The 14,210-nt window shown below is 47.4% G+C and overlaps 1 protein-coding gene across 8 annotated transcripts in view; it reads right to left on the bottom strand.

The window, feature by feature from the left end:
- The window catches only part of SMARCD3 (SWI/SNF related, matrix associated, actin dependent regulator of chromatin, subfamily d, member 3), a 246,792-nt gene that overhangs the window by 730 nt on the left and 231,852 nt on the right, over positions 1-14,210 (bottom strand). For all 8 annotated transcript variants that reach the window (XM_037891523.2, XM_043541891.1, XM_043541889.1 and 5 more), the window contains 2 exons: positions 4,246-4,347; positions 1-4,105 (listed from right to left, as the gene is read on the bottom strand). The exon at positions 1-4,105 is cut by the window's left edge and continues 730 nt beyond it. In XM_037891523.2, coding sequence (XP_037747451.1) covers positions 4,052-4,105; positions 4,246-4,347 — 156 coding nt within the window. In that variant the 3' untranslated portion in view covers positions 1-4,051. The remainder of the gene's footprint in view (positions 4,106-4,245; positions 4,348-14,210) is intronic.

Below are 14,210 nucleotides of genomic sequence, written 5' to 3'. Positions count from 1 at the left end.
ATATCCAAATGGTATTGCATTGATTAGTCTGTGCTATGATTTAATGGCACTTCAAGTGCTCTCTGCTCCATGTCTTCTCACCGCTGAATTCCACCACTCATTTGCGGGAACTGCCTAGATGGCCAAATAGGTCTTTTCATTCTGTACTTTCTAGGAACCATTGCCTCTGTGGCAATCCTTACCCACTGTGCAAAGTAGGGATAACTAAAAGAGTGTTACAAACCTGCCAATTTCACAGTTCAACTCCAAGATGCACCTTCCTTGTCCCCATGCATTGGAACACCATGGATTCTGCACTAAACCTTTTCCAGTCATCTGCTATAGGTTCTAGTTTACACCATATATATATAGATATGGACCTATATGCTGTTATCTACCCCCTTTCTCTGACAGATGCTAGATTCCTTTGTTGCACCCTGCATAGATTTGTGTTGTCCTACAGCATCAAAATAGAATAGCCAGAAGGGATCTTTTAGTCCATGTAGGCCCTTTTTCCTGCACCAGGCAGGATTTGCCTCTTTCATCATCTGCTGAGAGCTTTCCCCAGAGCCTTCCTAACATCTTCTATCCATTAATTAAGTTAATTCAATTTAGTTTATTTTTCAAATTCTGCCATGATTACAGTGCTGTTCGGCTTCTACCCAATCCTGCTGTATTGTTTCTCCCTACATGCAATTTTCCTTCTTGCTTACAGTACTGGCTCAGGCTCCTCCTGGCTGTACAGCCATAATACAAGGGACTGTTTCTCTCTTTACTTCCTCGGTAAAAGACTAGGTGCAGGACTGTTTCTAAACAATGATAAAAATCAAACTCCCATACTCAATTTAGCCAAGGGAGATAGCTGTCAGCCACTCTTAAGAATAATCATTGGGGAATATAATTCTGGACTACATTGGGGGAGACTCTGAGAATACAACCTCTAGCTGGATACATTCAGTGTTATCCCTAGTTAGTCTATGGCAGTAACATACTGCAGTGGTAGAAATATGTAAGTTGGAAGCAACAACACTAATGGAGATTCTGAATAACCTGACGTGAAAGTACAGACATGGGGCAATAGAAATGTCCAATTAAATCCTGGACTGTGTCAGACTTGTATAAGGAAGACGGGCTGTTACCACTCCATCTTCTCTTATTAGAGGAGGCAGCACAGCTGGAATCTCAACACACGATCATCTGGCACCTGAAGGGGAAAATTTACCTAATCTAAAGTTCTCTGGCACATGTTCTCTGCCAGCAGATCGAGAGACATGATCGTTCCCCTCTATTCGACATTGGTGAGGCCTCATCTGGAGTACTGTGTCCAGTTTTGGGCCCCACACTACAAGAAGGATATGGAAAAATTGGAGAGAGTCCAGCGAAGGGCAACAAAAATGATTAGGGGACTGGAACACATGACTTATGAGGAGAGGCTGAGGGAGCTGGGATTGTTTAGTCTACGGAAGAGAAGAATGAGGGGGGATTTGATAGCTGCTTTTAACTACCTGAAAGGTGGATCCAAAGAGGATGGATCTAGACTATTCTCAGTGATAGCAGATGACAGGACAAGGAGTAATGGTCTCAAGTTGCAGTGGGGGAGGTTTAGGTTAGATATTAGGAAAAACTTTTTCACTAGGAGGGTGGTGAAACACTGGAATGCGTTACCTAGGGAGGTGGTGGAATCCCCTTCCTTAGAAGTTTTTAAGGTCAGGCTTGACAAAGCCCTGGCTGGTATGATTTAGTTGGGATTGGTCCTGCTCTGGGCAGGGGGTTGGACTAGATGGCCTCCAGAGGTCCCTTCCAACTCTGTTATTCTATGATTCTATGTGCTGCATACCTATGCCCCAGCCCCTGCTCTTCCTTTCCTCACACAAACAAACAAACAAGTATTATTTATGTATTTCTTACTACTGGAGACTGAACCCATCCTCTAAATGTAGCTGCTCTGTTTAACATGTGCTGAAAAGAGCCTACACACTGGACAGCATGCACACAACTGATACAGCAGCCTAATAAATATGGAAGCACAGTTGCAGATAACTCACTCTGTTTCCCCTCAGAATGTTTTGCCTGTGGTCAGGTTAATGGAGTAAATGAGAGCTGAATATCTTTCACATCCCAGGAACCTCACATTCCCACTCTAGCCTTAGCTTAAGACTGCAGGACTGGAGTGGTTTTAACATTGAGACGGTTTAGCCCAAGCATTGAGGAGCGTGCTCCCCCATTTACAATAAAAGGCCTCACTATCCAGGACAAAGCAGGGATCTGTCTCACACCAAATTAATTTATAAGATAGTACTGACTGGTACATCATCACAATCCAAATTCAAATGCTCAAACAGGTCTCTGAACACAATGGTCAGAGTGAAAACTATGGTATACAAAAGCAGAGAGGTTAAATGAAGAGGCATGGATGTCCCCTTCCAGAATTGGACAAAGGAAACTCAGGAGTACACCAGAAGAGGACAATTCCCCAACAGGGAAGACCTGCAAAGATGACAGAGGAGGAGATAGCAATATTAAAACAAACTACATTGTTGAGAAGAACAGTGCACTACAAACCTGAACTTATTTTTCCTTGCATGAGAGTGAAGAAAAGGATGCAAGTAGGAGTATCCCAGAAGAGGAGTTTGATTTATCAATCATCAATATGTCATTCATTCAACTTTGGCAACTGCTTTTTGGGCTGGGAATCATGTTGGGTTATTATTACAGACTGACCTGGGTGCAACATAGATTCAGTGTTCAAGGGGTGGGCATGTGCCACTACTCCCTGCCTCTTGGCTGTTTAATAGGTTGTAATTTTCATAGCCTGGATCTCCTATACTTCTCGAGGGAAGTTGTTTTTTCTAGGAGTTCTCAATCTCTACTGCTGGAACTTGATTGTGGCAGATAGTGCTTGTAACCCAGCAGCATCCTGAAGTACAGTTACAGATTAAATAAACGGGCTGAAAGTTTTTTCTGGTATAGGTTCTACATCTGTGGTTGAAACATAGGGTTCATCCATGGAGTCAGAGAAGAGAAGTCACTGCAATTTTCTTACATGCTATGAAGTTGCACATCTTGGACTCTGCAGCACTTCAGTGATCAGGAGGAAACATCTCTTGAGCACTGTTCCTTATGTTACAGCCAGCACAGCACAAAGGTAATAAAATCAGATACCTTACATTTTAGCCTTCCAGTAATACTAACTGTAGCTAAAGCAGTAATAAACACAAAGCACCACTAGGTCGTTTCCACTTTTCCAGAATGCTTCCTTTTGGCTCCAACCTAACCACTACTGGCTCCAATGATGCCACTGGCAGTTTTCTTATCATAGAGGCAGTTATATTCGTCTCAGCATCGCAGATTTGAGCATCATGATGAGTTCTTGGCTTGTGTGGTGAAACGGACTTCACTCCATCTTTCACTCAAGGGGACAAGGTCTTGCAGAATGAACGGCCTGACTGTACCTCTTCCTTTTAGATGTTTTGTCACTTAATGGACAGAAATCTTTCTCTCCCATGGGGGAGGACAGCCCCTTGGTCAGTTCCAGTTGGAATGGAAGCTGTGTTTGGGTAACTGAATGATTCCACAGCTGGTAGAACATTTTGTCCATTTTCAGGGAATTATCAGTGCAGAAAGTTGTCATAGGAGACTCTCAGATCACAGCTGAAACCATGAAGAATGAGAACTGCCTTTGTTTCTCCACATCCACAGTCTCCTGTAACATCTAGCATCCCCCCCGCACCCATGAATATATGGTATAGTCCAATAAGTTTGCTGTGTAGTGTCTGAACTTTCTACTAAAACTCAATGATGCAAGTAGATGGATGAACATTTAATCCTTATTAATATGGACACCTCTATGGGGAATAGAAATCTTGCGCCCTCTCCGGCCTGGAATGGTTTGAGACACTCACATTAGCAGGATTTTCAGGGGTCACACTAAAGCTGGTGTTATGACTGGTGTTGCTGATGGCACATTCTTGTCCAGTCATTAAGCAAGTCCATGTGTAACAGTGAGCTAAGTAACACTTAGACGTCCACTGGCTCTAGGTTCATGATGCCAATGGGAGACTGTAAATAAAGTTTATGTGTTACGCACTCCCAGAGACTGTTCCAGTTCCTGCCGGCGCTGTTGGATCTGAAAGAATAAAAATTATAAGTCTGTACAATTCTGCAGATTCACACATTATCAATCAGTAGGCAGGAGGATTCACTCTGCCCATGCCCAGTTAGCCAGCATGCATGCCACAAGCAGGCTAAATTACATTTCCTCCTTACCTTGCAGTAGAAATATCTGCTCACAGCCTCCTGGGACCAGGGCTCATGATAAAATTCAGCTCTACGCTCCTCCTCAGGGTTCCCAACCACATCAGTCATCACCTGTAACAAAGATGCAACAATTCCTTACCACATTTCTTATAATCTGCATGTAACCCTCCAACATACCTGGAGTCAAAGTGTCCCAGCAATGTCTACATGGCTTCCTCACCAGCATTAAATTGTCAGGATCTTAACCAAAAATGCTTACTAAAGTGCTGTCTTTATCCAAAATCCATACCTCTCCTGAGCCCACTCCATTTCCCAACAGGGAAAGAACTGCTATGGAGAAAGTCAGTCAATTAATAAATTAGGAAAGGGGAGAAAACTGAAGGCTCAAAATTGGCCAAAAACTTGAGGTACTTTTTCAATATCTGCAAGAAAATATAAAAAGATTTGAACAATTAATGGGGAAAAACAAATCTTAAAATGGTTGAGATTTTCAAAGCAGTGCAGGGGACTTTACGTCATTAAAAGCAATGACCAAATCCCCTGCACTGCTTTGAAAAGCTGAGCAAATATAACTGTTGTTACAGAACAAGGCAGGGGACATTTAGTGCATTGCATACTGTCACTAATGCACAGAATCCATGCTATGCCCTGGCTTGTAAATAGTCCCCTGGGAGGACCCCATCAGTGTGCAAAACCCCCAAGGGTTTACACTTTTCCATAAGGATAAGCTGCATGGTCTCAATGTCTCCTAGACTGTGCTGCCAGGCTCCAGCACTCCCACTTCTCACCTTAAGCTTTGCCCATCTAGTCTGGCTAAAGCACATTCCTTTTAAGAGACTTTTACCCTCTTCAGCGATCAATGCACTTCAGCAAGTATCTGCTGCAGCTCCATGCAGCCTTATCAAAAACAGACTAGGGTTTATTAGTCAACTGGGATACTCCTAGTTGCATCCTGGAACACAGCATCAGGAAGTTCTTAAGTTAACACAGAGAAGCAAAGGATAAGGCTATGTCCAGACTTAAAAAACTAGCGTCACAGCTGCACCGCTGTAGTGTTTCAGTGTAGACACTTACTACAGTGATGAGAGTGGGTCTTCCATCACTGTATGTAATCCACCTCCCTGAGAGGTGTTAGCTAGGTCAATGAAAGAATTCCTCCATCAACCTAGCACTCTCTACTCTGGGGATTAGGGTGTTTTAACTACGGCCTGGTCTACACTATGAGGTTAGGTCTAATTTAGCCACGTTAGGTCGATTTTATAAGGAATGCGCCTACACAACCAACCCCATTCCGCCAATCTAAAGGGCTCTTAAAATCGATTGCTGTACTCCTCCCCAACGAGGGGAGTAGTGCTAAAATCAACCTTCCTGGGTCGAATTTGGGGTAATGTAGACGCAGCACTGTGCAATTTGATGGTATTGGCCTCCGGGAGCTATCCCAGAGTGCTCCAATGTGACCGCTCTGGACAGCACTTTCAACTCCGATACACTAGCCAGGTACACAGGAAAAGCACTGGGAACTTTTGAATTTCATTTCCTGTTTGAAGAAAAGGAGTACTTGTGGCACCTTAGAGACTAACAAATTTATTTGAGCATTTATTTGAGTCTCTAAGGTGCCACAAGTATTCCTTTTCTTTTTGCGGATACAGACTAACATGGCTGCTACTCTGAAACATTTCCTGTTTGGTCAGCGTGGCGAGGTCAGCAGAACAGGTGACCATGCAGTCCCAGAATTGCAAACGAGCTCCAGCATGGAGCGAACGAGAGACATTGGAGCTGATTGCTGTATGGGGAGAAGAATCTGTGCAGGCAGAACTCCAGTCCAGCAGAAGAAATGCTGATATATATACCAAAATTGCACAGGGTATGGTGGACAGAGGCTACACCAGGGACACACAGCAGTGCCGCGTGAAAATTAAGGAGCTCAGGCAAGCCTACCAAAAGACAAAGGAGGCAAACAGTAGCTCAAGGTCAGAGCCCTAGACATGCCGCTTCTATGATCAGCTGCATGCCATTCTAGGGGGGGACCTAGACCCTACCACTACCCCATGACTGTCTGTGGACACCTGCAAGGTGGCAGCCTCACACAACACGGAGGAGGTTTTTGTGGATGAGGAAGAGGAGGAGAATGCGCAGCAGGTAAGTGGAGAATCTGTTCTCCCCACCAGCCAGGATCGTTTCATCATCCTGGAGCCAATACCTCCCAGGGTATATTGTTCCCAGACCCTGAAGTGAAGAAGGCACCTCTGGTGAGCGCATATTTGTAACTAAACTACAGGTGTTAAAAGCAATTGTGTTTAATGTTTGATTTGCCCTGAACAATTGGGATGCATTTGCAGCCAGTAAAGCTATAGGAAAAATCTGTTAATATGTTTGGGGATGTAGCAAGAATCCTCTAGGGACATCTCCATGAAGCTCTCCTGGAGGTACTCTGCAAGTCTTTGCAGAAGGTTTCTGGGGAGGGCTGCCTTATTTTGTCCTCCGCGGTAGGACACTTTACCATGCCAAGCCAATAGCAAGTAGTCTGGAATCATTGCAGCACAAAGCATGGCAACGAATGGTCCTGGGTTTTTGTTGTGTTCATGCAACATTCGGTCTTTATCTTTCTGTGTCAGCCTCAGGAGAGTGATATCATTCACGGTCACCTGGTTGAAACAGGGGACTTTTTGTAAGGGAACAGTAATCCCCTCTTTGGTGATCCCTGGCACATTAGACCCCGGTCATGCTGGGCTGTTTGCACTTGGCTAAAAGGGATCATCCCGGAGAACAGCCATGCAGGGGGGAGGGGTGTGCTGCACATCCACCCCAAAACTGCAGCCCCTCCTTTTAAACGGCAAATCCAACCGGCATTGGTTGCTATGGGAACAGAGGGTGCTGCAGTTTGAAACCATTCCCACACGTTATGAAAGCGGAAGAAGCCAACCCCACGTACCCTTTGGCTTACCATGGCTGCCTGGAAAGAGAATTCTGTTGCCCAGCCATGTGTGATGTGTCACCATACTGGCAGGTGCTCAATATAAAAAGCAAAATGCGACCTTGTACCTAAAACACATGTGTTGTTTGCTGTGAATTGCTTGATTCACTGTGAAAGAGTCTCCCTTTTGTTCTCAGAAATGCATTTTCTTAAATTCTACTTTCCCTTTTCTCCCCCACTTCAGCTGAAAATGTTTCTATGCTCCCCGTATCAACTCCAACCCTGAGAGTATCACAGATCAGAAGGTGAAAAAAACACACTTGCGATGATATGTTTTCAGAGCTCGTGCAGTCCTCCTGCACTGATAGGGCACAGCTGAATGCATGGAGGCATTCGGTGGCAGAGGCCAGGAAAGCATACAGATAGCGTGATCGGAACACGCAGGAGGAGATGAATGAATGGATTCAGAAAAACAGGGACTTTATTTCCTGTGCCAGCTGTGGTCAAAGGGGGCGGGATTGACTTACAGGGAAGTACATTCACCACAGGGGGTGGCTTTGCATCAAGGACAAACACACACAACTGTCACACCGTAGCCTGGTCAGTCATGAAACTGTTTTTGAAAGCCTCTCTGATGCGCAGCGCACCTTGGTGTGCTCTTCTAATTGCCCTGGTGTCTGGCTGTTCAAAATTGGCCACCCGGTGATTTGCCTCAACCTTCCACCTTGCCATAAACGTCTCCCCCTTACTCTCACAGATATTATGGAGCACACAGCAAGCAGCAATAACAATGGGAATATTGCTTTTGCTGAGGTCTAACCTACTCAGCAAACAGCACCAGTGCCCTTTTAAACATCCAAAGGCACATTCTACCACCGTTCTGCACTTTCTCAGCCTATAGTTGAACTGCTCCTTACTGCTGTCCAGGCTGCCTGTGTAGGGAGCAAGGGGTAGGCTGGGTCCCAAGGATAACTGTTGGCATTTCAACATCCCCAACGGTAATTTTCTGGTCTGTGAAGAAAGTCCCTTCTTGCAGCTTTTCGAACAGCCTGGAGTTCCAAAAGATGTGAGTGTCATGCACCTTTCCCGATCATCCCACACTGATGTTGGTGAAACGGCCCTTGTGATCCACCAGTACTTGCAATACCATTGAGAAGTACTCCTTGCATAGAATCATAGAATATCAGGGTTGGAAGGGACCTCAGGAGGTCATCTAGTCCAACCCCCTGCTCAAAGCAGGACCAAGCCTGACCTTAAAAACCTCTAAGGAAGGAGATTCCACCACCTTCCTAGGTAAGTTTATGCACTTACAGTGCAGTTTATGTACTGTTTGGCAAGGTGGTCCGGTGCCAAGATAGGGATATGGGTTCTGTCTATCGCCCCACCACAGTTAGGGAACCGCATTGCAGCAAAGCTATCCACTATGAGCTGTACATTTCCAAGAGTCACTACCTTTGTTAGCAGGTTATTGATTGCCCTGGCTACTTGGATCCAGCAGCCCCCACTGTAGGTTTTCCCACTCTGAATTGATTCCCGACTGACCGGTAGCAGTCAGGTGTTGCAAGCTTCCACAGGGCTATCGCCACTCGCTTCTCAACTATCAGGGCAGGTCTCATCTTGGTATTCCTGTGATTCAGGGCGGGGGAAAGCAACTCACAAAGTTCCATGAAAGTGGCCTTACACACGTGAAAGTTTTGCAGCCACTGGGAATCATCCCATACCTGCAACACTATGCAGTCCCACCAGTCTGTGCTTGTTTGCCAGGCCCAGAATTGGCGTTCCACTATATCAACATGCCCCAATGCCGCCATGATATCCCAATTGCCACATCCCGTGCTTTCAGGAACGTCTGTGTCCATGTCCTCCTCATAATCATCCTCGTGCTGGCGGCTCCGAGCTAGTCTCTGCACATAGTGGAGGATAATGTGAGAAGTGTTTACAATGCTCACAAAAGCAGTGTGCAGCTGAGCGGGCTCCATGCTTGCCATGCTACGGTGTCTGCATGGATAACACAGGAAAAAAGGTGCGAAACGATTGTTTGCCGTTGCTTTCAAGGAGGGAGGGAGGGGAGACTGACGATATGTACCCAAAATCACCCATGACAATATTTTTGCCCCATCAGGCATTGGGAGCTTAACCCAGAATTCCAATGGGCAGCGGAGACTGTGGGATAGCTACCCACAGTGCACCACTCCTTGAGTCTATGCTAGCCACGGTATTGAGGACGCACTCCGTCGACCTAATGCGCTTAGTGGGGACACGGATGATCGACTGTATAAAACGGCTTACTAAAGATAGACTTCTATAAAATAGACCTAATTTCATAGTGTAGACATGCCCTTTGTCTCTCCCTCAGGAATATGGATTTTTCACACCTCTGAGAGACATAGCTATGCTGGTGCAACTCTTCACTGTAGACCAGCCCTAGGACAGATTTTAGACTGGCCAACATCAGGGCTCCCTTGAGCCATGCTGCTGTAGGAACCATTTTACTTCCTTTCTCTGTCTCTGTTCCTTTGTCTTAGTCTCAGTTGAAAGCTCCTGTGTCTTTGTGAGGCCAGTTCTTAACACAGATACCTGACACCTCTTGTTTTTAAGAACATAACAACGGTCACACTGGGTCAGACCAATGGTGCATCTAGCCCAGTATCCTGTCTTCCGACAGTGCCCAATACCAGATGCCTCAGGGGAAATGAACAGAACAGGTAATCATCAAGTGATCCATCCCGTCTCCTATTCCTGGCAAACAGAGGCTAGGGACACCATCCCTGCCCATCCTGGCTAATAGCCATTGATGGACCTATCCTCCATGAACTTATCTAGTTCTTTTTTTGAACCCTGTTACAGTCTTGGCCTTCACAACATCCTCTGGCAAAGAGTTCCACAGGTTGACTGTGCGTTATGCGAAAAAATACTTCCTTTTGTTTGTTTTAAACCTGCTGCCTATTAATTTCATTTAGTGACCCCTAGTTCTTGTGTTATGAGAAGGAGTAAATAACATTTCCTTATTTATCTTCTCCACACCAGTCATGATTTTATAGACCTCTATCGTAGCCCCCCTTAGTTGTCTCTTTTCCAAGCTGAAAAGTCCCAGTTTTATTAATCGCTCCTCAAATGGCAGCCGTTCCATAACCCTAATCATCTTTGTTGCCCTTTTCTGAACCTTTTCCAATTCCAATATATCTTTTTTGAGATGGAGTGACCACATTTGCACGCAGTATTCAAGATGTGGGCGTACCATGGATTTATATAGTGGCAATATGATATTTTCTGTCTTATTATCTATCCCTTTCTTAATGATACCCAACATTCTGTTCACTTTTTTGACTGCTGCTGCACATTGAGTGGATGTTTTCAGAGAATTATCCATAATGACTCCAAGATCTCTTTCTTGAGTGGTAACAGTTAATTTAGACCCCGTCATTTTATATGTATAGTTGGGATTATGTTTACCAATATGCATTACTTTGCATTTAACAACACTGAATTTCATCTGCCATTTTGTTGCCCAGTCACCCAGTTTTGAGAGATCCTTTTGTAGCGCTTTGCAGTCTGCCTGGGACTTAACTACCTTGAGTAGTTTTATATGATCTGCAAATTTTGCCACCTCACTGTTTGTCCCTTCTTTACAGTTCATTTATGAATATGTTGAATAGGACTGGTCCCAGTACAGACCCCTGGGGGACACCACTATTTACCTCTCTCCATTCTGAAAACTGACCATTTATTCCTACCCTTTTTTTCTTATCTTTTAACCAGTTATCGATCCATGAGAGGATCTTCCCTCTTATCCCACGACAGCTTATTTTGCTTAAGAGCCTTTGGTGAGGCCCAGGTGGCCACTCTGTAAATATCATGCCACAGGACATCTGCTAAGAAGGCTGACATAGCAGCATGTACCCCTGTGGAGTAAGCTGCGATTTCCAGGGGTGTGTGTGAGAGTGTTATGGGAGAGTGTGTAGCAGCCCACGATGCAGCGAGAAATCCGTTTGGAAAGTTGTTGTGATGAAAGGGTGCAGCTGTGGCAACACTCTGGAATAGCTCTAAAGAACTGGGGGAGGCCTGGAATTTGCAGGTGTGCTGGAGGTAAAAGGCCAATGCCCGGTGGACCTCTATGGTGTGAAAAGCACATTCCCAGGGAGAGGCTTAGTTTAGGGTAGAAGGTAGGGAGATGCATGCACTGGTTGAGGTGAACCAGGGAGGCGACCTTGGGGAGGAATTTGGGATGGAGATGGAGGAAGACCTTGTCCTTGTGAAAAACTGTAAAGGGAGGGTCTGCCATCATGGCCGCCAGTTTGCTAACTCACCTCGCAGAGGTGATGGTGACCAAAAAGATCACGTTCATGGAAAGATGAGCCAGGGAGCAGGTCACGAGTGGTTCAAAGAGCAGCTTGGTGAGTGTGGAGAGGATGAGGTTAACGTCCCAGGAAGGAGTAGGCTTTCGGACAGCAGGGAAGGCATGGAAAAGGCTGCGAAGGAAGTGGGAGGTAGTTGGGTGAGTGAAGACAGAGGAAACCATCCACAGGAGGAAGAAAGGCACTGAGCGATGCCAGATGGATGTGAAAGGAGGAGTGGGTGAGGCCCGACTGGCAAAGATGGAGGAGGTAATACAGAATGACGGGAATGGAAATGGAGTCCAGATGGAGCCATCAGCGCCGCACTCAGGTAGTAAAATGGAGCCATTTGGCTTGGTAACAGACCCTAGTAGATGAATGGTGACTATGGGTAAGGATGCCACGAACAGGAGAGGAGCATGCATTGTCTACGCATAAGCCCCATCCAAATAAACCGGACCCTCGCTATAACGCACATCTATATAGCGCGAATTCGCATATAACACGGTCGTGGACCTGGATCCCAAATTTAATTATTTTAATTGCAATTTATTTTAACGCAGTCCCCACGTTAACGTGGTACCGCACATGGATCCCTAATCCTGCATTCTAGCGAGGGTCCGGTGTACCAGGCCATAAGATAGAGAGGGCCTGGGTTGGGATGATGCAGATGGCCTAGAGGAGATCTGGAATGTCTGGGAGATGGCTCGAAGGGTGAATGGAGAGGTGGACGAGAGCCATGTAGCAATACTGGCGAGGCCAGGATGGGGCTGTGAGGAGAAGAGTCCTGTGATCGCGCCGCACCTTGCAAAGGACTTGGGGAATCAGGGGAATAGGGGTGAAGGTGTAGCAGAAGTCGGGGATCCAGGGAATGAGGAGGTCATTGCCCTGGGGGCCCAGGCCAAGGGCTCCCCTGGAGCAAAAGAAGGGAAGCTTGTGATTCTCTGCTGTGTCAAAGAGGTCCCAAATCGGCGTGCCCCACAGGTGGAAGAGGGACTGGGGAGCGGAGTTGTGACATTCCCACTTGTGGCTGGCATGGAAGGGGCAGCTGAGCATGTCTGCCAAGGAGTTTCTGATACCTGGAAGATGAACAGCCTGCAGCGTGATGTTGTGCCGGAGATACAACTTTCACAGGAGGATGGCTTCCGAACAAAGGGCGGGGGATCAGGTTCCGCCCTGTTTATTGATATAGATAACTGCTGTCATGTTGTTGGACATCAGCTGCACATGGTGAGATCAAAAGAGGGGCAGGAAGGCCCAACAGGCAAGGCGGACAGCCCACAGCTCCAGGATGTTGATATGTATCTGCAGGGCCGGCTCTAAGATTTTTGCAGCCCCAAGCAAAAAAAATTTTGGGCACTCCTGCTTTTTTTTCGTGCCCTCCCGCCCCCGGCTCCCCCCAACTCCGCCCGTTCCCAACTCCTTCCCCAAATCCCCAGCCCTGCCTCCTCCCCTGGGTGTGCTGCATTCCCCCCCTCATTGCTTCCTGCGGCTCCCCCCACACAACCCCCCACCCTAGCTCACCTCCGCTCCACCTGCTCCCCTGAATACGCTGCCTCTCCGCTTCTCCCCGCTCCCTCTCAGGCGAGGGAGAGGCAGCGTTCAGGGGAGCAGGTGAAGCAGAGGTGAGCGAGGGTCGGGGAGAGCGCAGAAAGTAATGGGGGGGGGTAGAGGAACCCCTCCCTGCCCCAGCTCACCTCCACTCCACCACCGTCGCCTCCCCCGAGTGCGCCGCCACTCGGCTTCTCCTCCCTCCCTCCCTCCCAGGCTTGCCGCACGAAACAGCTGTTTCACGTGGCAAGCCTGGGAGGGAGGGGGGAGAAGCAGAGCAGCAGCGGCACGCTCAGGGGAACAGGCGGAGGCGAGCTGGGGTGGCGGGGGCACATTTCTAGGGGCGGCATGGCCGGCACCGAAATGCCACCCCAGAAATGTGCTGCCCCAAGCACCTGCTTGTTTTGCTGGTGCCTAGAGCTGGCCCTGTGTATCTGTGCCTCCTTGGGTGACCAGAGGACCAATGAGTGAGGCATCCATTGTGAAGGTAAGGTGGGGCATGGGAGGTGTGAAAGGGACACAGGCTAAGACCATGGACGGTTGCAGGCTAAGACCGTGGACGGTTGCACCACCAGGTGAGAGAGGTGAGAACTGACTGGGGAATGAGGACCCATTTGCTGAGGTGGTCGGACTGCAGGTTTTAGACGGAGCGGAGCAACATCTGAAGGTAGGGCAGATGGAGACGGGCATATGGGGTAACGGAGGTGGAGGCTGCCATATGCCCTAGAAGGGATAGGCAGTGACAGATGTGTGTGCATGGGCGGCAGCAGATCTGTGTGATGAGGGTGGTGAGAACAGGGAAGTGGTCCAAGGGAAGGAACGCATAAGTCACAACAGAGTCCAAGGGAGCACCTATAAAGGTGAGGGAGTGGGTAGGGGTGAGGATCAACTTTTCCTCGATACAAATACCTATGGTGCCAAGAAGGGCACACAGGGTCCAAATAATGGTAAGGAGGTGGGGCTGGGAGGACACCACCAGGAGCCAATTGTCCAGGTATGGAAACACCATGTGACACAGGTGGTGCATGTGAGCTGCCACAACAGCGAAGACCTTTGTGAAGACATGGGGGGTGGTAACGATCCTGAAAGGGAGGACCTGGAACTGGTAGTGAGAGCGATCGACCATGAAGCGGAGGAACTTGTGATGAGTAGCGTGGATGTCGATATGGAAATAT

The sequence above is a fragment of the Chelonia mydas genome, chromosome 2, assembly GCF_015237465.2.
Source record: "Chelonia mydas isolate rCheMyd1 chromosome 2, rCheMyd1.pri.v2, whole genome shotgun sequence".
NCBI lineage: Eukaryota > Metazoa > Chordata > Testudines > Cheloniidae > Chelonia > Chelonia mydas.
This window is presented reverse-complemented; position numbering and strand designations above follow the sequence as displayed.